We start from the raw sequence: 22,137 nt of genomic DNA, 5'->3' as shown, positions 1-22,137 counted from the left end.
CAACAATGTAAAGATCACCTCTACGTATACCGGTAAAGACCATTTTATGATTATCTCTGCGAAACACTTGGCAATCTACTTCAGTAAATAGGACATTGAAACCGAAATCAGCAAGTCTAGATACTGAAAGTAAATTGTAGCCAAGAGATTCAATGAGCATGACATTTTGTATGGAGCTATCATGTGATATGGCCACCTTACCGAGGCCAACCACCTTACCCTTTGAGTTATCACCAAAAGTGACATACTTTCGAGGGCCGTTATTTTCAGCAAGCTCACGAAACATATCTTTATCTCCGGTCATGTGATCGGTACATCCACTATCAAGAACCCATTCCTTTCCTCCTGCCATATATCCCCGAAGATTTGCCATAAGACCAAAATGTCTCATTGCATCATCAAGATCAAAGTCACTATTATCATCCTCATCATAGTATCCATGTTCAATATCTTCATATGGTGGATCAAATCCTAGAGAGGGTGATTCGTTAGAGTGAGTTTGACAATGATCTTCTTTATGAATTTTAATAGCTTCGGAAATAATATCACTAATAATTCCAACATCTCCTTTGGCATGCATAAGGTTTGTAAGCTCAAATAGACAATCACCAAACATAGGATCATTGGAATTCATCTTACTCAAGGCAATAGACTCATGGAGAGTTTCATCTAGATTTTTCAAGGAATAATTTGGAAAACGTTCCTCAAGAAATTTCCATATATTGTAGGCACACTTAAGAGTAGGCAAACATCCAATCAAGTTTCTAGGCAAGCCTCTAGTGATAAGATTAACTGTTCTAAGATTGCGAATCATATCAATTGACTCATCAAGGGTAGGATGCATAGGATCAACATGAGGTGCACAAGGGCTAGCAATGTACTTGTTCAAATGATATTCATTGAAAATCACAAGCATTTCATTTTTTCACTCATGAAAGTATTCTCCATCAAGTATATGCACTCTATGTCTAAGATTCCCCAAAGTAGACTCATCCATCTTCCTCCAATGGTGTTTAAACCAAAGCAATGGACACCAAAGCTCTTATACAAATTGAAAGGATCGAGAAGAGGTGTCTAGAGGGGGGGTGATTCGACACTAAGTGAGAAAAGTTGCAGGTTTTAATTTCTTTAAGTTGAAGTGGAGTTTTGGCGCAAGTTTAACAATCACAATACATAACAAGCAAGCATGCAAAGAGTATATGAGCAGCGAAAAGTAAAGCATGCAACTTGCAAGAATGTAAAGGGATGGGATTGGAGTGTGCAAACACAATTTGGAGACACGGAGATTTTTTAGAAGAGGTTCCGATAGGTGGTGCTATCGTACATCCACGTTGATGGAGACTTCAACCCACGAAGGGTAACGGCTGCGTGGGTCCACGGAGGGCTCCACTCATGAAGGGTCCACGAAGAAGCAACCTTGTCTATCCCACCATGTCCGTCGCCCACGAAGGACTTGCCTCACTAGGGTAGATCTTCACGAAGTAGGCGATCTCCTTGCCCTTACAAACTCCTTGGTTCAACTCCATAATCTTGTCGAAGGCTCCCAAGTGACACCTAGCCAATCTAGGAGACACCACTCTCCAAGAAGTAACAAATGGTGTGTTGATGATGAACTCCTTGCTCTTGTGCTTCAAATGATAGTCTCTCCAACACTCAACTCTCTCTCACAGGATTTGGATTTGGTGGAAAGAAGGTTTGAGTGGAAAGCAACTTGGGGAAGGCTAGAGATCAAGATTCATATGGTAGGAATGGAATATCTTGGTCTCAACACATGAGTAAGTGGTTCTCTCTCAGAAAATGTAGGTTGGAAGTGTAGGCATGTTCTGATGGCTTTCTCCACAAATGAAGAGTGGGTGGAGGGGTATATATAACCTCCACACAAAATCTAACCGTTACACACAACTTACCAATCTCGGTGGGACCGAACTGAGAAACTCGGTTGGACCGATTCAGCAAATGATGTGACCGTTAGGATTTTCGGTGGGACCGACATGCAACTCGGTAGGACCGATTTCATTAGGGTTAGGGCATAACGTAATCTCGGTGAGACCGATTACACAAACTCGATGGGACCGATTTTGGCAATAAGCTAACCAGAGAGTTGGTCAGGCAAACTTGAGGGGACCGATTCGCTCATCTCGGTCGAAATGTTACGAAGAGGAACAGAGAGTTTGCATTGTAATCCTAGTAGGACCGATTACACAAACTTGGTGAGACCGATTTTGGTAATGGACATACACAGAGAGATTACAATCCCATCTCGGTGAGACCGAGATCCCTATCGGTGATACTGATTTGCCTAGGGTTTGTGGCAGTGGCTATGACATCTGAACTCGGTGGCGCCGGATGGAAAGAATCGGTGGGGCCGAGTTTGGCTTTTGGTTTAGGTCATATGTCGATGTGAGAAAGTGGTTGAGGGCTTTGGAGCATATCACTAAGCACTTTGAGCAAGCAAGCCATTAAGCAACACCTCATCCCCTCTTGATAGTATTGGCTTTTCCTATAGACTCAATGTGATCTTGGATCACTAAAATAGAAAATGTAGAGTCTTGTGCTTTGAGCTTGAGCCAATCCTTTGTCCTTAGCATCTTGAAGGGGTTCCACATCCTCTAGTCCATGCCACTTCCATTGTTGAACTTATCTGAAACATACTAGGTAAAAGTGTTAGTCCAACAAGAGATATGTTGACATTAATTGCCAAAACTACCCAGGGAGCACTTGTGCTTTCAGGAATAAACGGCGGCTGAAAAAACAGAGGCCAAATGCCTGCTCTGGAAGCAAAAGATATGCTTCAGGAGAAACGCAAATCACAAGAAATCTGCTCCATGCTAGTAGTAGGTGGATCTAATGTTGCTGAGGATGAGTAGCATGTAGCCGGGGGCAGTGGTGGTAGGGGTTGTTGCAACAGGAAATGGAGGAGGCATGAGGGGCTTTGTTGGGGCACGGACGCCGCCGGAGGCAAAGTTGCGATGCGTAGGTCGTCGGAGGAGTCGTGGGAGGGGGCGGAGGGGACGGCGAGGATGAGGGTGTGTGGTGTTGATGATGGGTGGTCGGACTACTGCAACAGAGGAGAAGCAGGAGATGTGTCGGCCAATTGACACGTCGGTGTCGTACTTGTCATGGTCGGGCAGAGGAAGGAAGGGAGTGGGGGAGGCAGCGAGGAGGGGAGAGTCGTGGTACTGGTGGGCGACAGGGTGGAGAGGAGCGTGGGCCGGACAGCGCCGATAACAACCATTGCGGTAGATCAGTTCTGACACTGTCAAGATCGGTGGGACAAGATTTGCCGGCCGAAGGATCGTGGTGGGCTTGGGATCAAAAACTTGCAACATCAATCGCTAGCGCTCAGGGTAAGATGGGAATGGCTAAAGCGTACGGAGCCTGACAGGCCTTGGCAGGGACTGCCGATGATTGAGGACAAGATGGCTAGGGAAGTGTTCGACAGTTTGGTTCACATCTCAGTTGGCGTGGGTGACAAGGTGATTTTTTGGCGAGATCGGTGGATTCATGGATTTGCAGTGGCGGACATAGCACCGTTACTACTTGCAACAGTCCACATGAGGGTGATCAATAACAGAACGGTGCAACATGCGCTTCTCAATGATAGTTGGAGGGGAGATTGCCAACCCGAGAACTCCTTCATGGCTCTAATGCAATGCATGCACTTGAGTCATGCGTTGGCAACGGTACAAAGGAATGAGGCCGAGCAAGATACATTCACCTGGATGTGCTCTAGCTCTGGACAATACTCTGCCAAATCTATCTATCAGAGCCTTTGCAATGGGTGGCCCAAGTCGCCCCTGGCGAAGTGTGTTTGGAGGAGTTGGGCACCTCTGAAATGCAAGCTCTTTGTCTGGTTGGCGATGCAGTACAAGATTTGGACGTCGGACGGGAGGGTGAGGCATGGCCTACAGGATGCGAGTGCAGCTTGCTATACTTGCTTGCAGGACGAGGACAACGTGGATCACATCCTTTTGCAGTGCCCGTACACACGACAGGTGTGGTACAACATATGGGACACTCTACAGATCAACACGCCTCCTTCGACCTCAACAGGGACTACCTTGGAGTGGTGGCTTCGCGCACGGAAGAGTTTCCAGGGACCGGACATGAGAGGCTTCGACACCACGGTCCTCTGGGCTTCGTGGAAGCAAAGGAATGCGAGAGTGTTCAATAGGGTGGAGCAACAAAAAACCCAGCTCGAGCTAGTCACCTCTACGCTTAGTGAGATAGCCGAGTGGAGGCAAGCGGCAGGCGATGTTGGTGGGTTACAACGCTTTGTGAGGAGTTAGCCTAGATTTAGTTGGTTGGTGTTGGTGTTGGGTTATTGTGTGGGGCGTTTGTTCGCATTCGAGCCACACGTCTTGTAATTATACTTTCTTCTTCTTCTACAAAGATATGGTACGCCTTTGACGTACTCTCGAAAAAAAAAATTGGTAGAGACATCATCACCACCAACTTAGATTTTTGTAGGAGTAGAGAGATGTGGCTAGTCGGGAGAGACATGGGGTTATCTTAAAATATCTACATCAGTGCGGGTGCCTTTCTGCAAAATTGCCACAAATTGCCTCCTATCTGTTAGATGCAGATCCGATGATTGAAAATCAAGAATGACAGACACACCATCACCACCAACTCAGATTTTTAAGGAGTAGAGACATTAGAAATGTGATGTCTAGAGGTAGCCTTGAGCTTAACCACCCTAGGGCTGGTGTATCTATCCTTGCGTTGGTGTTTTATGATCGGACATGGCGACGATGGACCGTGGGTGTTTATATCTTGCTGAGGATGTTTACCCCTTGAGAGAAAAGAAATCACTGTAATGGTTCTTCTATAGATGTCCATGTTATGCACGTAGTTTATTGATGGCTTTTATCTCTTCTTTTACACCAAGTTAAATAAAAATGATAATGCTATCCGACGAACGTGCGCTGGGTAGCAAAACAAATGTTTTTTTACGGCAATTTATATAGTCGGGGTATGGCGATGGCAATTCCTTCAACCGGAAATTTTCGTAGTAAATCCTTTGTTTGCCAGAATTTGGCAGGATTCACATTTGCCATGTTTTTAGGAACGTCTAAGAGTAACTCCAACGGGCCGATCCAAACGGATGGCGATTTCGTTCGATTTTTGTCCGTTTGGGTCGGCCAGGCGAACACGAGCGTCCGTTTTCACGTTTGGGTCGGCGCGTGCGCCCAACGCTGACGCGATCCATTTCGACAGCGTAAAAAAACCGAATGCATGCATATTTAACATAAAAACTAAATTAATTAAACATTAAAGCCGGCCACGAAGGCCGGCGGGAGTCCACGCGTCCACACTAGCATTTAGGAGAAATAAAACAAACTTAAAACTAGGCGCCGACGCACTGCCCTATGAGGCGTCGTCGTCGTCCTCAGGGTCCGTGAGGTCGATGAGAATTGGCGCCGGACCGGTCCAGCTGAACATCGTGTTCCAGAGTGCGGCCATGTCGGGCACGGGCTGTGCCGCCGCCTGGGCCGCCGCGGCCTGCCGGCGCCTCCTTCTTAGCCTCGAGCCGCTCGGCCTCGGCGTCGTGCTCGAGCATCTCGAGGTACTCGCCCTCGCGGCGCTCCTCGGCCACCCGGATCTGCCGCCAGTGCTCGAGGTATGCCGCCTCTTGCTCCGGCGTGGGCTGCATCAAGACCGGCGGCGCCCTCACCCACTCGCGCATGACTCCCTTCCAGGAGTAGCGCTCGATGGGCTCCCGCTACAGTTCGGCTTTGGCGAGGCGGCGTGGAGGGGACGACAGGGCCACCGGCGGCACCACGCAGTCGCCGACCGCGGGAGAGGGCCATGGCCTGCGCCATGGCTGCCTTGTACCGAGCTTCTTCTTCTTCTGGCGCCTCCGCCCTGTGCCGCTCGTCCTCCTCGCTCTCCCGGTAGACGGCCGCAAGGGCCGCTTGGTAGACGTCCTCCGCCGCCTGGTCTTCCTCTTTGAAGATGAGCGGCGGCGGCGGCACGCTGTGGTCGACCTCGCGCACGCCGCGCCGCCTCGCCTCCTCATGCTCGAAGGCGAACCAACGCGCCCAGTTAGGCGAGTCGTAGGCGTAGGCCTCGTCGCGGCACTGCTCCGGCGTCAGGAGCGCCCGCCGACGACGCACCTCCTTCGTGTGCGCCCTAGTCGACCGCGGCGTCGCCGGCACTGGGATCCTTTCCGGATCCAGATGCCAGTCGTGCGGCAGCGTCACGTCGGGGTACGGCAGCGGCACGCGGTGGCGCCAGTGCCACTCCACCTGGTGCACGAGCACGTTCACCCGCTGCCTTCGCCGGCGAGCCGGCGCAGGCGGAGGCGGGGTGAACTCCGCGGGGAAGGGGACGGCGGGGGCCTTGTCCTTCGACTTGCTACTGCTGCTGCCGGAGAAGAGCCTCATTTGGGCGGCTGGGGTGGCTAGGGTTTGCTTGCCGGCGACGGGGGAGCGAGCGTGGCCTAGATGGGAACGGGAACCGGATGAGGACGGCTCTGCCGCACGGTCGGCTTAAAAAGGACGACCGCCGTCGCTGACGCGTGGCCCTGGTCATAAATTAAACTGACCGGCGAGGGGGCGGGTAGTTGGGCGACTGTCAGATGGAGCCGCGGCGGACATCGAAAAGGCGCGCGTGGCGTCCGTTCCGTGTCCGTGCCGACGCATTTGGGGCGCAAATTTGGGTCGCAAATGCGTCGGCACGTACGTGAAGCGGACGCGTTTTAGGTTTGGGTCGACATGTTGGGCCTCCACTTTTGTCCACACCGACCCAAACGGACGGCGGCGGACGAAATGAGTTGTCCCGTTCGAGTTGCTCTAAGCCGGTCCAACAAAAAAGAACATGAGCATCATAGATTTTCCAAAATATGTACCAACGTAGGCCCCCTTTGCGGTGGGGGACGCAGTGGGCACCGGCCCTGACCACCTCGAACAGTATAGCAACTCAAGTCATCATAGCCTGTCGGGTCCCTTTTGCCGATATTTTGAGGTTGCACAGCTAGACGAGTTAGAAAAGACAACGTTCTCTGCATGCAGCACAGGGCGGGAAGGAAGGAAGGAAATATCTCCCCGCGCACAACACCACAATCATAGCAACAGAATAACTGGACGTAGGGCACACACACAGACGGACTTAAATATCGAGGTTGACGATGCACGGAGAAGCGGAAATATCTGGAAAATATCTCCGGGGCGCGACGAGTGGCGACGGAATATCCAAGTCCCTCCCGGCTCCCGTCCGTCCATCCTAGTACCACTGCCACACAAAAGCGCACGCGAAATTCATAAAATACAGCCGCCCGTCCGAAAGTCGGAAAGCCTCGCCTTTCAGCTGCTAACCAAAACGGGCCGTCGCTGTGAGCCCGGGCCCGCCCGCCAGTGACCAAGGCCGGGGCCCGCCTCCTCCTCCCACGGTGTGGACCGCTGCCCTGCGCCAGTGCGCGGACGAGTGAGAGTCTACTAGTGGCGGGCGCAGCAGTGGAACTTTTCGCCCGAACAATACCCGCCAAGCCACCCTCCACGCACGCCGCTCCTGCTTAAGGGACGTCGCTGACATGGTGGACCAGCCGTAGAGACATGGCCCGCATGTCAGTGATGGAAGGAGTGGATCGGCGGCGTGGTGTGGACCGCACCGGCGGGGGCCGGGCGACCGGGGGCACACGTGGCGCGCCTATCCTCGGCGGGAATGACGAGGGTGCCCTCCGAAAAGCGCAAAAGCGCGGGCCGAGGGGGGAGATACCCTTTTCGCTTTCCCCGTGGCCCACCCGGTCCAGCGCGGGCGGGCCCCGCCACCCCATCTCCCCCCTACGCTACCACTTCTACCACTACTACTTGTACCGCACCACGCCCTCTCTTCCTCTCTTTTGTTGTGCTCCTCTCCTCCTCTGCTGTACATCTCTCTCTCTTATCTCTCCCAGAAAATTCCTCCTTCGTCCCGCCCCTCTTTTTTTTTTCCCCCTATCTCTCTCTGAGAAAAATAATTTCTACCCGGGCCTGGGCCGCCGGAGCGAGTTTCTGGCCGCTCCCCACCGCCTGGGGTCTCCCGGCGCCGGCTGGATCTGAGGAGCCGCTGTTGCTTCCTTCTTCCTTCAAGGTGCGTGCTGTCTCTCCCTTCTTTCGTAGCTTGTTCATGTCTCTGTTTGGAACTTTGGATTTGGGAACTCCGGTAGCGCGAATCTGATGATTTGTGTCGGTCCCAGCACAGCGTCCTGTGGTCTGGATCCATTTTTTATGCTCGGGAAGCTGCGGTGTCGCTGGATTTGATTTTTCTTTTCTTTTCACGGCCGCCGTTTTATTATGCTGATCACGCGGCTTGCTTTGATCCGGGGTGTTTTACTTTTCTATTGGTTTGGTTCGGGTTTTCACGATTGGGCTGGCGACTTTCGGTTGATTTAGCTTCGATTATGTCACTGAGGCTCGTGACCCTTCCACAGCAGTCTTGTCGTCTAGTTCAATTTCGATTTCTGCACTTCTATATATTATTAGGATCGGTTTTCCTCGAGCCATCCTCCGTTTTTTAGCAACAAGCGTAAAATGATTCCTTCTGCATACACGTTTTTCTCAGATGTTTTTTAATGAAAATAACATATTTTTCTTAATTTAATTGTCACCATGTTTTCGATTATAGATTTTTTTATTAATGAGCTTCCCTTATTAAATGGCAAAAAAGGAACGCTCGGTATTTAAATAGAGTTTAATAAATTAAATTGTATATTTATTCGCAAAGGAGATGTCAAAATCTATGTATTTTAGCTTTTATTATCCGCTAAAGCGTGCTTAGGTGCGCACGAACTGAAAATATCTTTTTAACTTTCGAAAAAATATAACTTTCATATAAAACAACTTTTTGTACCGCTTTGTTCGCACGAACGAATAGTCCATTTTCGTTTCCTTTACTTTTTCTTTTCCATTTACATTTTCCTTCTGGGCTATCTAATGCCATTTTATAGTACTAGAAATCGGTCATTTTTAGTTTTCGCATTAAAAATAAACACCTAATGTTTCCTAGTAGTTCCAGCCCAATAGAATCAATATTGTGAAGTCTTTGTTCCCTTCATTTTTGTAACTCCTGTTTGATATTATTCCCCTCATTCACGATGCTTCTTGCAAACCGCTTATTGTCCTTAGGTAAAGTTGTGATAGAATATAGTTCATTCAAATGTAAACAACGATATGGTTGCAGTACCTATTGACCAGTGGGGAATATATACTTGCAAGCTACCATTGTGAATTATAGAAAGTACCGAGAGCATAAGATCCCAAGACTCGTGGTTTGTACTTTTGTAGTGGGACTCCTACTTCTTTATGCTGGTCGGCAAATCGAGGCGGAGTCCACGGGTGTACGTGCCCATCGAAACCTAAAATCTTCTTAATGAAGATGGCGGCAAGATGTCCCAATTAGGAAGTAGATATATATTATCCATGGTTTTATATTATTGTTACCTTGATGCAAGATGTCTATGTGGCACAGCATGATTGTTGCTGCATGTTTTGAACTCTTTTCTTTGTTTGAATTGAAAGGGCGGTTCCTTGGGTCAGTATATAGTAACTGCATCATGTTAGTCTCATGTATGCACCATTAAATCCATGTGTGCTGGTTTATGATTTTATATTCTTTTCCGTCCTGATGAGTTCTACTAGCACACTTCTTTAATAATTGCTTGTCACTACTACACAGGTTTCTTGCAAATTTGGGTGACCTTGAAAGCTTGTGAAGAAGGGTTGTTGGCCAAGTAAAAGATCCTGGAGCTGGCTTAGAGTGTTGTCCATAAAAAAATCATGGGTGCTCTCTGCGATTACTGTGGGGAGCATAGGTCCATGGTTTACTGCCGATCCGATGCGGCTTCTTTGTGCTTGTCATGTGATCGCAATGTGCATTCAGCTAATGCTCTTTCTCGGCGCCATACAAGAACTCTTCTATGTGACCGGTGTGCTTCACAGCCTGCCATGGTCCGCTGCCTAGAGGAGAACACCTCACTTTGCCAAAATTGTGATTGGAATGGGCATAGTGCTGGATCCTCTGCTGCTGGACACAAAAGACAGAATATAAACTGCTATTCAGGGTGCCCATCATCTGCAGAGCTTTCAAGAATGTGGTCATTCATTTTGGATATTCCTAATGTGGCTCCTGAGCTGAATTGTGAGCAAGTAATAAGCATGATGAGCATCAGTGACAGTGCTGTCAGTAATGGAGACAACGCTCAAGGGGACAACAGTTTGGTAGATATGGCTTGCGCAACACTTGATGAAGAAGACAAACAAAAGTCTGTGATAGGCTCATCTTCTGAAGCTGCTCTGAACCTTCTTCCACCTGCTAATAATCAGACAGCTGTATCTGTGGATTCGACGACAGCTAAGGTGCAATAAGATTCTCACATATCCTTCTGCATGTAGAACTATTAATAAACTTATGCTGTTGCATTGCATATACTACTACGGTACTATGTGGCTATGCCATCGTTTTAAGATAGCTAGCAGCTTTCCTTCCTACAGTTGGCAAGTCATTCACTTGCACTACTAGTATTTATACACGTGCAATGCACGTCCTAGAATTATGGAGTCATTTTGTCATAAAGAAAAGGGTCATATACATGCTTATAGGTTCAAGGTAAAAAATATTGTTAATGTAATAATGCAGATTTTCTTTTTTAGAAATATGCCGAATATAAGTACTGCTGAGGTAGCAATTAGTATGGAAGCCTCACTTTGATGACATGGACAAGAATTCAACGACTTTATTTTCTCTTCTTCCCATTGTCCTCCTAGATCATCTCGCTTGGGCTCAGCATGTCTTCCACTCAATCTGCAACATGGCCCAAGATATCTCACGTATGGGCCTTTTTTTCTGGGAAGGACAGGCGATGGTTCCAGAACATAGTGGAGGCTGTTGTGGTCTACTGTTCACCACGAATCCTGCTGCTATGAGCCGTTAGATTAAGCAGACCAACGGCTAGGATTGATGCTTCAGATTTAATTCAAAACTCGTACACTATATAGTAGTAAAGATATGTCATGATTTTATTTTATTTTGTGCACACATATTGCACTTGAATATTTTTTGTTACTTACTGTATGAAATTATTGCAACTTAGTAAAAATATATACCCCTAGTGGATTTTTTCCAAAAAAAATGCTGCCTACAATATGCTAGCATTGGTGGGGTTACAAATGAATCTTGATTCTTGCCATGCCATGGGTCATTCAGGACATTTTTGGAAATATGAACACTACTTGCTACTGATGGCATGACAAGGTTACATGGCATCCCACCAGTGGAGTGATATGTAAGATTCATTTTCAGAAACAAATTTGGGTGAGTTTCTTTTAGAACAATTTTTTCAAAAAAACTTTATTTTGGGGAACAAATTAGGATGCACTTTTGTAAGTAATTAGCATATGTAAGTGAATATTAACACAGGCCAGATGATAGGAAAGCTGTGCGTATCACACAACTAATGCTGTGCTTAATTGGAATGAGATACTTGCCATAACCTATGGGGTAAATAGGTAACCATTCAATATGAGTAATGGATGGTCTACATGCAAGTTAGCGGACTGTGAGCATCTCCTTAGTGAGTTCTTAAGTTGGGAAAATTTGCAGATGTGTGATAAAAGACTTAACAGGAAAATTCCTCTCTGTGGACTAGCATATGCAACATCTATAGGCTTCTCCTAAGTTCTTACCCTGCCCTGTGCTTCTTCAGATATTAAATTTTCACTAACGTGTGCTTATGATTTCCTTGTGCAGTATACGCCAGACAAACATATGTTCAGCAAGGACAGCATATATGAAGATTTCTCTATGGATGATATTGATCTGAGTTACGAAAATTATGAAGAACTATTTGGTAACTCTCATATTCAGACTGAGGAACTCTTTGATGATGCTGGCATTGACAGTTACTTTGAAGTTAAGGAAGCGACTGCTGTGAATTCTGATGAGGTTTGTAGCTTATTCCCACTAGCCATTTATTTAGTTAGAAGATATGTTTTATAGGTGTTCACATTCATGTGGCGATGTTCTCATAACTGGAGTTCTCTCTTTGTTTGAACAATCACCTCGCTCTGATGTTAATTTTGAATTCCTCCGATGCAGACATACTTGAGATATACAATTTCATGTTCCCTTGCAAGAATTCAGTTTAAGAACTTAATGTGTAAATGATTGTTATGGTTTCCCTTTTGAATTACAATCATTGTTGAGAAAAGCATCAGCTGTCACTTTTGAATTACAATCATTGTTGGAAAAGCATCAGCTGTCATCTTTTTCTTTGTCATATTGCAATGCTTTTTCTTTCTTTCTTTTTTTGTCTGACCTCAAGATTACTTGGTTTCAGCAGCCCAAGCCAAAGCAGCCTGCTGCTAGCAATGCGTTATCTGCTGACTCTGGGATGTCAAATCCAGCAGTAAAAGAAGATGATTCCAGTCTTTGTATTCCTGTGAGGCAAGCTATTTCCTATTCTGGCTTTACTGGTGAGAGCATTCCTGAAGAATACCAAGATTGTGGTGTATCACCAATGCTCCTTATGGGCGAGCCTCCTTGGCTTCCTCCTGGCCCTGATGGGTCATTTGCCTGAATTAGAGACAGTGCTATCACAAGGTACAAGGAGAAGAAGAAAAGAAGAAAGTAAGTGTCTTTATTACTAAACTTCTTCTGCCTTTTTTATTTCTGGAAGGCGTTGCATGTTTACTTGTAACCATGTGGTAACTTTTAATCATACAACAAAAATATTCTGTAGCTTGTATGTTTTCTGACATGCTACTGCCTATGTAGCTCTATCTCCTATTTTTCCTTGATAGCTAGCTGACTATTCTTCATCTGTTGTGGCCCTTTTTATAGGTTTGACCACAAGATCAGGTATGAATCTCGCAAGGCTAGGGCGGATGTGAGGAAGAGAGTCAAGGGACGGTTTGTTAAGGCCGGTGAAGCGTATGACTATGATCCGCTCGACACAAGGAGCTACTGAATGCAGAAAAGCATTGTGCTTAGATTAGCAATCTTAAACCAGTGCCTATTGCAGCTGGGAAAAATCGATAAATCAGACGCTGAAGCAATCATGGCATACCCACCTCTGGAAAGAAAAGAATGGAAAGCAACCAGCGAGGCAAAAAAAATTGAAAGTTGTGCAAGTTTTCGACGCCGTTTCTCCTGTTCCTTCTGTACAGCGGATGGATCTCGCGTCTTCTATTGCTTCCAGAGCAGTTTTGGTGAACGAAGACAACGCAACTAGATGGACTTTCTGCGTTTTTCTCCCTTCTACTGACTATGTGGCATCCACCTACCCTTGTTGTGGTGTTTACGGCGGTATGCTTCCAGATTGTGTTCTCTTAGGCAAAAGCTGTAGTTGTGAAGTATCCTGCTGCGTTATATTTTTACATGAATTCTGCTGCAATCCGGAGTTTTGTGTGCAATTATGCATGTGTAAATACCAGGTCGGAAATAAGCTGGTGGTGGTTGTAAAGTTTGTTGTTTCAAGCTGGTGGTGGTGATGGAGCCCATGTAAACTTGCCACCAATTTTGTGTGCTCACCCTGCCCAAATAAGGAAACCTTCAGACCTACTCAATGCTACTATTTGTACTTGAGCATATATATATGCTCAGATATGTCATTTTTGATCATCTGATTCACCTCTAGTTGCTCTGAAAAATGTCACATTTATCATCACACAGAATTTCACCGAGCCAAGGTGCTGAAAGAGTAGAAATTTAATTGTATCAAGCATGGTTGTTACTGATGTATCATCCTATCAGTAAAAAGAAGATGCATGATTGTCACTATTGTGTTCCGATGTACTGAAAATCTCAGGAAAATGTGTATGTACACGCCTGATATCAGGCTTCATAGTTAATAACAGCACACATGGCCGAAGAGACCTAGCGATTTGGCTTAACTACGAAGCTGGTTTCCCAGACCTCCAGGTATAAAGGTTCTACCCCTTCAATTGTTTACCCCATCAATTTTCCTTTTGAGTATAAGTGTTGAAAAGAATGGTGATTTATCTATAGGGAGTTTACAACTCCATGGACACTTGCCGGTGCTTGTCATCTAACATGAAGGCTATATATCTGAATACTAAGGGCCTGTTTGGTTCCAATAAGTCACCTGACTTATAAGTCAGGTGACTTAAAATCAGTGACTCACGTCTGTTTGGTTGTCATCTGACTTATAAGTCACCTGACACATCTTTCCCAACCAATCCACATCATGCAGGTGGTGGGATCCATGTAAAAGTGGGTGACTTATAAGTTTTAAGTTGGGGTGAAGCAACTTATAACTTATAAGTTGGGGTGACTTATAAGTCGGGTCTGTTTGGCAAAATAAGTCACTTTTTCCACTTATTGACTTATAAGTTGGTGACTTATTTGGAACCAAACAGGGCCTAATCAAACTACATTCTTGGCCCTTCTTTTAGTTCTCCAATTGGCCCGTGGAATCATCCTCACTATGTACAATTCTCACCGAAACTCAAAATAGGTCAATGCTGAAGATGCTTTCTGGTGATCCATATATGTATGTGGACCAGCAAAAGTAGGATGCGAAAAATGGCTCCTAGTTAGCTGGTATGAGTTCCTTCTCAAGTTGGCTGAATGTGCAGAAGAGAAAATAAGATGCGAAAAATGGCTCCTAGTTAGCTGGTATGAGTTCCTTCTCAAGTTGGCTGAATATCTTCTTGAGGCGAGAAGACAACTTGGATGCCACTTCTTGCGTGATCTTCTTTCGATTCTTGCAGCTCTTTAACCATGCCATGCCGATAAATACTTGGACACTGCATGACTTCTGCTTGGACGAGGCCTGCTCCAACTGGTATCGAATATGGAGCTGTGGAAATTAAGTAATAACTATGTCAGAAGTCGAAAAAACTGAAATCTTGGTCATGACAAAATGACGACAAAATAGACAGTAGTTGTTGCCTTTGACAAAACTAATGAACTAAACAGAGACAACTTTTCTCATGTTTAGTTGTATAATGCATACATCTGTAAACAATGTGATTGTTTTGTATATTGTGTACCGACAACTTTCTGAATTCAGGATGACCACTTCACCACAATGACCATAGAAATCTTATTGAAAGGTTTTCAATTAAAAAAAATATTTTATTGGAAGTCATGAACAAAGCAACCAAGATATATGTTTGGTGTTTGGTTAACCAAAATGAGGAAATACATATAGAACAAAAGAAGAGGACATACAAATTCAAGATTATAAAGCTAACAAAAGGTCAATTGTTTGACTATAAAGATGTCATGTCAACCATCAAGAGGAAGGTGTGACCAAAAAAGCAACATAAGAAGAGCAGGCAAGAATAAGACAAGATTAACACAGATATAATATCATGCACAATTGAATTATATAGCTAATACTACGATTTTAATAAAAAACAAAAATTTAATGTCAGAAAGTCGTTTCTTACATTGAAACATTCGCCAACTGGAATGCCTTCAAATGTCATCACTTCTTCAATGAGCCATCCATTCTTATCAGGTAATGGGGACTTCTGTTGGGTGCTCATTACTTCACCATCACGGCGTGCCACTTTCTTGTCAAGCCTGCAATGGACTTGTCTCTGGTGCGCATCGTCCCTGACAGGTTCCCATGCTGTCACAGAGTAGTCCATACAGCCAACTTTCTCCATAATTCGACGCTCCACAGGACCACCCTCAAATATGCCCATGAGTATTGGCACCTGGATGAAACATGGAAGTTGCTTTCAATCCAAAATTGTAACTGTTTCACTTGTTGCACATCACATAGTGGATTGTACATCAATGTCAGAACGAGATAAGGAAATCTTACGTCAAAAGGTATTGTAGATGAAAATACTTCTGACATTTTGACATCCTCTATGCCTAAGAAAGATCCACCTTCCTCAGTTTGGAGGTCTTTCGCTTCTGATTCCTCTTCTACCAGCTGAATTTTTTCTTCAGGGGTCAAAGATCTCGCCTTCCACAGTGCCATTATTGTTCTGCAAAGCATGCAACTCACAATTTTGAACAACATGCTCATGAAGAAAGAAAATTAAACCGGACAATAAATTGGTGTGCCTGCAAGTAGTTTATTGTGATGGCCAGCCACATATGACGAGTTAATGTTAATCATCCAAGAAAACGAACTTACTTATGTGCCGCATTGAATGACACAAAGGACTGGAGATGAAACTTGAGTCTCCCTTCATCGTCCAGTTGCTTTGCTCCATGCCTTGCATCCATTCCTCTGCCCTTGCGAAGGGTAATCAGCAGAGATGGGCTTCCCATCAAAGATAGGGTTGCAGGGACCAGTTGGATCTCTTCAATATCTTCCCAAAGAAAGAAGAATTTTGTTTTGTGGCCAAAAAGATTGGTGTAGAACCCAATAATTCTTGGGGATAAAAACAAGCGACCCTGCAAGACAGCCATGAGCACGAGCAGTCAAACAAAGGCACACAAAACAGAAGTTTATGTCTAATTAAGGTGTAAGTTCAGATTAACAGTAGCATGGCCATGCGAAATATGACAATGATTACTGGTAATCATAAGTATGGTTAAATGGTTAACAGACAATATTTGATAGTACCTTTTTATGGTAGAGCAGGAAAATCGAAACAAGGCAGAAAGATGAATAATTATATTGTTTTAACTGGGTTCAGAAACTGAATAAGTTTGAATGGAATCTTTGTACTACATCATACTGGCTGAAAATAGTGACCACCATCTGTAGATTTGCATACTCTTGTAATCTGGAATGACAGTTGTGCCTATAGTGACGCAGGATCCCAACTGACTCTTTAATTTGAGGATACTGAATCCACTTTCTCAGCACGTGGTGCTGTATTGCAAAATGAATGAGGGTTTGCTTGCAGTACAACAGAAACACAGTAGAATCAAATAAATTTACCTGTGTGAGCATCTTGCGCTTTAAATGGCAGGTAAAATCATTGATAAGGAATTCTTCTGGTGGCAAAGAAAAGATCTTCTGGAACTCTAGGTTCGTGTGAGGTGACCGCATAGCAATCTGCATAATGAAATTGGCATCAATCAAGTCATGGGCTGATTACATGTTACCATATACACATGTATTTGTTCTGCACACTTGTGCATTTCAAAATTTCTCACTAAAATTGTAGACATGTGTTGCATGTGATAAAAGAAACATACTTAATGACAAAATAAGCATGCAAACTTTGGTCTTCTTGGTAACAGTGCAAATGTGATTATATTCTTGTAGAACTTTTAGCAAGTGAACATTTTCCAAGTTTCTAATATGCTCTACATTTATAAATTCTATGAATGTACGCAATTGTAGTATTTGAATGATAGGTGCATATAGTCCTAAGAGTATATGAACTTTTACCACTTGATAGGGAATAGAGACCTACCTTTCTGCCAACCTCTTTCTCCATCCTGTCCAGGTAATCCTTCACAACTTCTGTACCCCTTGAATTGTTCAAGAAAATTCTCAAATGTAATTTTGATTGACATGCTTGAGCCAGCTTTCCCTTGAGAGGAATCCAAATGTCGGCAAGCTCAGATATACTATATTTCAAGAAATTTACTTCAACGTGACCAAGGGAGGCAACTTCATCAAAGGGTCCATCAAAATCATATACGTTTATTTCCATCACTGAGGGTGGGTCTTCCATGGCATCAAATTCAAAAATTTCTGCAAATTTTGAAAAGGTTATAATGAAACCTTGCCACTTAAAAGGCCTAAAAATATTTACAAATAAATAGAGGTTCCTTTGAGCCCATTAATACATTTTGGTTACTGGGAGTTCTAAAGTTTAGCACTATGTGAATTAAAGCAAAATGCTAGCAAATGTAAATAGGTCAAATAAAGATGGCTTCAAATGTGTTCTAGCGAGTTATGAGATACTCCCTCCAGTCCAAAATAAGTGTCGTGGATCGTGGAACACGACACTTATTTTGGACCGGGGGAGTAGCTAGTAAATATTGCAAACAAAAAAAATTATAAGCTGGATTCAAATGCATTTCTAACGAGTTATGAGATGGCTAATAAATATTGCAAACAAATTAAATTATAGCTTTACCATTCCATTGAGGCTCAAGAGTGTGAAACTTAATCGAACTTGTCTTTGTCTGTCCATTGCAAGTAAATACAACATATGGATCAGAGTAACCAGATGACTTTGTTGCTGCTAAGTTGGTCCCATCTATCAAAGCAACAGTCAGCAACCAGCCATCGCCTTTTGCTTTGACACCATGATCACCGCCTAAACATCTCAAAAGACCATGTTAGCAAAGTTTGCTGATGCGTGCAGATTATGAGTATATGTCCAGGCCGGGGGCATTCCCTCCTTTTTGAAAAAAGAAGAGTATATGTCCAGAATAATAAGTGAAGATTCTGTTGAAGAAAATAAAAAGTAACAGCAACCCTTTTTTGCATCAGAATATTCGTAAAGAAGCATTTGTATCTTGTCACTGTCAAGTGCCAAGAACTGTTGGGTTTATCTGCTGAAATTATTCGCAATGATTCTGTTAAATAACACATGAGTTCATCCATAATGCTTCTATTCCTACTAGGAAAAAGAACGGGAGTAAAATCAGAAAGGAGATATGAGCTACCTCTTCGCCTCCTTGCCTGGACAAACCGTGCAATCATATTAAGGACACGTTGTCCTTGCAGAACAAGAACTCCACAAACCACAACTTCACCAACAGAATCTGGCAAGTCCAGGCCAGGGAACTCGAGACCTTGAATTATACTAGGACTTGCAAGGATGATGTGTGCAAAAACATAAATAAGTGCAACAATTGAGGATACAACAGTAAAATTTCCAAAGATTCGGAATGCTAGTTTCCAATCAGATTCTGTTTCCGGTTGCATGGAAGACAAGCTTTCATTATTAGTTGTTGTATCTTTTGCATCAACTGGTCTGACATTTTGAGCCAGAAGTTCAGAGAACTGATTGAAGTTGTCCTTCAATCCTTGTTTTGCACCATTTTCTATCATGCCCTTCATCATGGTACTTTGCATGAAATTTAAGCGCCAAGAGATTACAAGTCGTGAAGATCTTTCATCATCTCTTAGTTCAGGCCCTGGCATTATACAGGTCAAAATCTCCACCCTAAAATTATTGCCAAAAGGGACTTCAGGAGTACTAACATCTGCTAAAACTGCATACATATCTCCATCTGCCTTCAGATATGCCACGTCTTCTGTTGCTTTCACGGCTTTAACTAGTTTAGTAGCAGCTTTTGTGTAGGTTACAACCCTCTTCAAGACCTCACCATCATTTTCAAGTCTCCAGTGTTGAATATCCAGACCAGTAGTCCCTTGCATCTTCGCTAGTGATTGCAGAAAGTCTGAACTTGGTGAGAAAAGACGTGTATTCAAGTCACTGGGTGCAACTGCATAAACCTGATCAATAAGAACTCCACCTGACAAATGTCCAGGCATATCATTCCCTTCATGCTTAGATGCAAAGGCCTTCAGTAGTTCATCAAACAACATATTTGCACTAGTTTCAGAGTCCTGCTCATCAGAAAGTTGTGAGCTTGTTAACGGCATTTCTTCAAGAGTATCCAAACCATGGTCATGCTTGAAGAGAGGTGGAACAGAAGCTTCTGTGTCTTTTGGTTTTACTGAAAAAAATTGATTTAGCCGGTTGACAAATGATGGACCAACATTTGATTTATCCTGCTTGGTAATTTCTGCTTCATCACTAACTGGTGGCGATGTGGATTGTTCTATATGAATATTTGGCAAAGAAGATCCCTTCCTAAGTTCACTTGATTTGTCTGAACTTGATGCAAAGTCGTCTGAAGCCCAATGTGCAAGTGTCGCTGTCTCTTCAGGATAACTTTGAGATAGAGATATAGTAAGATGAATTTCTCCTACAGAATATGTTTAGCAGCATGTAAATAGTTGCCCACTCTGAAAAATAGGCTGCAGTCTATGCACAAATAACCAAAGAGGATAATCACGTCGGTCAGATATGCACCATTCTTATTCACCTCATTACAAGCCAAAATAGTGAATATTTGATGCTTAGGAAAAGGGTCCCCATAGTCCAGTTTTCTATAATTCCTAACAGATTAAGTCATTAAATACATCATTCAAGGGATAAACAGCTGATAGTGGGTTGGAAGCTAAGGATAAGTATAAAAAAGGCAGTAAAGCTATGACAGGCATACATCCACTACTGTATTGATTATGTCATAAGTTTTGGATAATCTGGGAAGTAATATGTTACCAGAAGTGATAAGGAACTGCTAACTGTTTCATAGCCCAACGGCATGGCACCCTGCTCCTCAGGAACCAACTATAGATTGATTCATAGCAACCACGGCTGGTGGGTTATCGCTTATCGGTATGAATTTTCCCTATAATTTGCCAGATTTGAACTCATGACCCCTTGCTTGCGAGCCTTCAGATGAGTACACAATTATTAACTAAAAAAAGAACATGAACAACATGATGTATGGAAGGTTATGGACAGAAGCTATTGCCGAAAAGAGGATGCAAGAAGGAGGGTTAAACTAACACAACCCCATCTATCACAACACTGGGTCAGTCACTGTCTAACTACACGAATTCAGAAAAAACAACACCACATTATCATCACCATGAAACAATTATTTAACTAAGAAAAGAATAGTGGAAAAAAATGATGTGTGGAAAGAAGATGGTTACCGCAATCTCTGATCTTGGACTTCTTGCTCTTGGGCTGCAGCGGGTACCAGCGCGTCCCGAGGGAACGGTTGTCGGCGTCGAGCACGGCGGAGAGGGGCACCTTGACCTGGCCCAGGAAGTCGTCGGAGAAGTACTTGTCCTCGTCGGTGATGCGTATGAGGAGCTCCTCCTTGAGGTCCCCGACCCGGAAGGCGAACTCCTCGTCCCAGACGGGGTTGGTCGACTTCCTGATCACCTTGGTCTTGGCCCGCTGCCTCCCCAGCTGCAGCTTGGCGTACGGGTCGCCCAGCCCCTGCGCCTCCGCCGCCGGGAGGTTGCGGGCCTCCAGCACATGCACCACAAGCCTCATTTCTTTCTTTCTTTCTTGTTTTTGTTGTTGTCAAGATTAATTCGGGCGGTCTGCGTGGTTCAAATCAAATCAAGAAGCTTCGACCTCTTTTTTAATTCTCCTTTTTTGAATTCAGACTGAAATTCAGCTCTTTTTTTTTTTTTGCGAAGGAGTTCAGAACGAAATCATGGCGGCGGTTGGGATCGAATCAAATCAGCGAGAAGTAGCAGAAGAAGGCGGCGTTCGCTTGCTGGGTCCAGGAAACGCGGGAGAGAGCTGAGACCACATAAAGTTGGAAGCAAGCGAGCGAGCAAAACGAATCAAACAATCCAGATTGAAGCGCGGCGAATCCGGGGAAAACGACTGGGCGCTTTCCAGAATGAAGCAACAAAAAGGAAGGGGATCCCCCGAAAGACCGGGAAATACTAGAAGATTCGAGGAAAGGAACAGCGATGAGCGCCACGCGGAGAGGATGCACGGCGAGTCGAGTAGGGCTCAGGGCCTGGCGGAGAGCGGGGCGGGGTTCCGGCGGCGGGAGGAGGGTTTCTTGGGGGAGGGAGGGGGAATGGGCGGTGGGTTTGGGGGCATTGAAGACTTTGATTTGGGGAGGGAGAAGAGGAGAGGAGAGGAGATGGAAAATGAGGGAGAATTTTTGGAGAAAAGGAGTGACTTCACTGCCCGCGTCGCCTCCCTCCCTCTGCTGAGTCTGCTGCTGACTTTCAAACTGCCGCAGCCCCCGCAGCCGCGGCGAAGGTCGTGCGCGCGCCGCCGCAGTTCTTTCTGCCCCTTCCCTCACGCCCGTTTTACTACGCTCATCTTTTTTCTTGAATACGCACGAGTGTGCGTATCATATACTTCCTCCGTCTGAAAATACTTGTCATCAAAATGGATAGAAAGGGACGTATCTAGAATTAAAATACATCTAGATACATCCTCTTTTATTAATTTTGATGACAAGTATTTTCGGACGGAGGGAGTATTATAGAAGGAAAGGGCAGAAACCCTTCACATATGAAGATACAAAGTTATTTACAGGTAGCCCTCGGCCACCCCGCCCGACTAGCTAATTAGCGGATTACTCGCTACTCTCCCACAGTGCCAGGCCCGACATGAACCCCTCAACTTCCCCGCGTAGTAGTCCTGCTTGCTTCCAATCCCTTGCTTTGCTATCGATGCACTTGAGCACCTTTTGTGT

The 22,137-nt window shown here is 44.8% G+C and overlaps 2 protein-coding genes across 4 annotated transcripts; one reads left to right on the top strand and one right to left on the bottom strand.

The window, feature by feature from the left end:
• The first annotated feature begins 7,833 nt into the window (after positions 1-7,833).
• Positions 7,834-13,599, top strand: LOC123162779 (zinc finger protein CONSTANS-LIKE 9). 2 transcript variants are annotated; one of them, XM_044580544.1, is made up of 5 exons: positions 7,834-8,073; positions 9,658-10,337; positions 11,728-11,922; positions 12,320-12,606; positions 12,820-13,599. In XM_044580544.1, the coding sequence occupies exons 2-4, from the start codon at positions 9,759-9,761 to the stop codon at positions 12,554-12,556; spliced, it is 1,011 nt and encodes a 336-aa protein (XP_044436479.1). In that variant the 5' UTR covers positions 7,834-8,073; positions 9,658-9,758; the 3' UTR covers positions 12,557-12,606; positions 12,820-13,599. The 2 variants fall into 2 exon arrangements, with proteins under 2 accessions (XP_044436479.1, XP_044436478.1); XM_044580543.1 differs by having other exon boundaries at positions 12,317-12,606.
• Positions 13,600-14,460: 861 nt separating this feature from the next.
• On the bottom strand, positions 14,461-21,703 carry LOC123162777 (C2 and GRAM domain-containing protein At1g03370). 2 transcript variants are annotated; one of them, XM_044580542.1, is made up of 10 exons: positions 20,615-21,703; positions 18,544-19,815; positions 18,009-18,191; positions 17,337-17,620; positions 16,856-16,972; positions 16,100-16,362; positions 15,779-15,947; positions 15,396-15,668; positions 14,646-14,800; positions 14,461-14,570 (listed from the first exon to the last, which is right to left on the bottom strand). In XM_044580542.1, the coding sequence occupies exons 1-10, from the start codon at positions 20,961-20,963 to the stop codon at positions 14,531-14,533; spliced, it is 3,105 nt and encodes a 1,034-aa protein (XP_044436477.1). In that variant the 5' UTR covers positions 20,964-21,703; the 3' UTR covers positions 14,461-14,530. The 2 variants fall into 2 exon arrangements, with proteins under 2 accessions (XP_044436477.1, XP_044436476.1); XM_044580541.1 differs by having other exon boundaries at positions 14,461-14,800; positions 20,615-21,702.
• Between the last annotated feature and the right edge of the window lie 434 nt (positions 21,704-22,137).

Source organism: Triticum aestivum, chromosome 7B (genome assembly GCF_018294505.1).
Source record: "Triticum aestivum cultivar Chinese Spring chromosome 7B, IWGSC CS RefSeq v2.1, whole genome shotgun sequence".
NCBI lineage: Eukaryota > Viridiplantae > Streptophyta > Magnoliopsida > Poales > Poaceae > Triticum > Triticum aestivum.
The sequence above is the reverse complement of the archived record's forward strand: the minus strand, read 5'-3'. Positions and strand labels throughout refer to the sequence as shown.

Bases quoted from the DNA above. Each gene is read 5' to 3' on its own strand.
- LOC123162779 (XM_044580543.1), top strand. From the start codon at position 9,759: ATGGGTGCTCTCTGCGATTACTGTGGGGAGCATAGGTCCATGGTTTAC. The intron at 10,338-11,727 runs GTGCAATAAGAT...TTCCTTGTGCAG, and splicing joins TGGATTCGACGACAGCTAAG to TATACGCCAGACAAACATAT. The intron at 11,923-12,316 runs GTTTGTAGCTTA...ACTTGGTTTCAG, and splicing joins CTGCTGTGAATTCTGATGAG to CAGCCCAAGCCAAAGCAGCC.
- LOC123162777 (XM_044580542.1), bottom strand. From the start codon at position 20,963: ATGAGGCTTGTGGTGCATGTGCTGGAGGCCCGCAACCTCCCGGCGGCG. The intron at 19,816-20,614 runs GTAACCATCTTC...CATATTCTGTAG, and splicing joins GTCCAAGATCAGAGATTGCG to GAGAAATTCATCTTACTATA. The intron at 18,192-18,543 runs GTAGCTCATATC...TGAGATGTTTAG, and splicing joins CCAGGCAAGGAGGCGAAGAG to GCGGTGATCATGGTGTCAAA.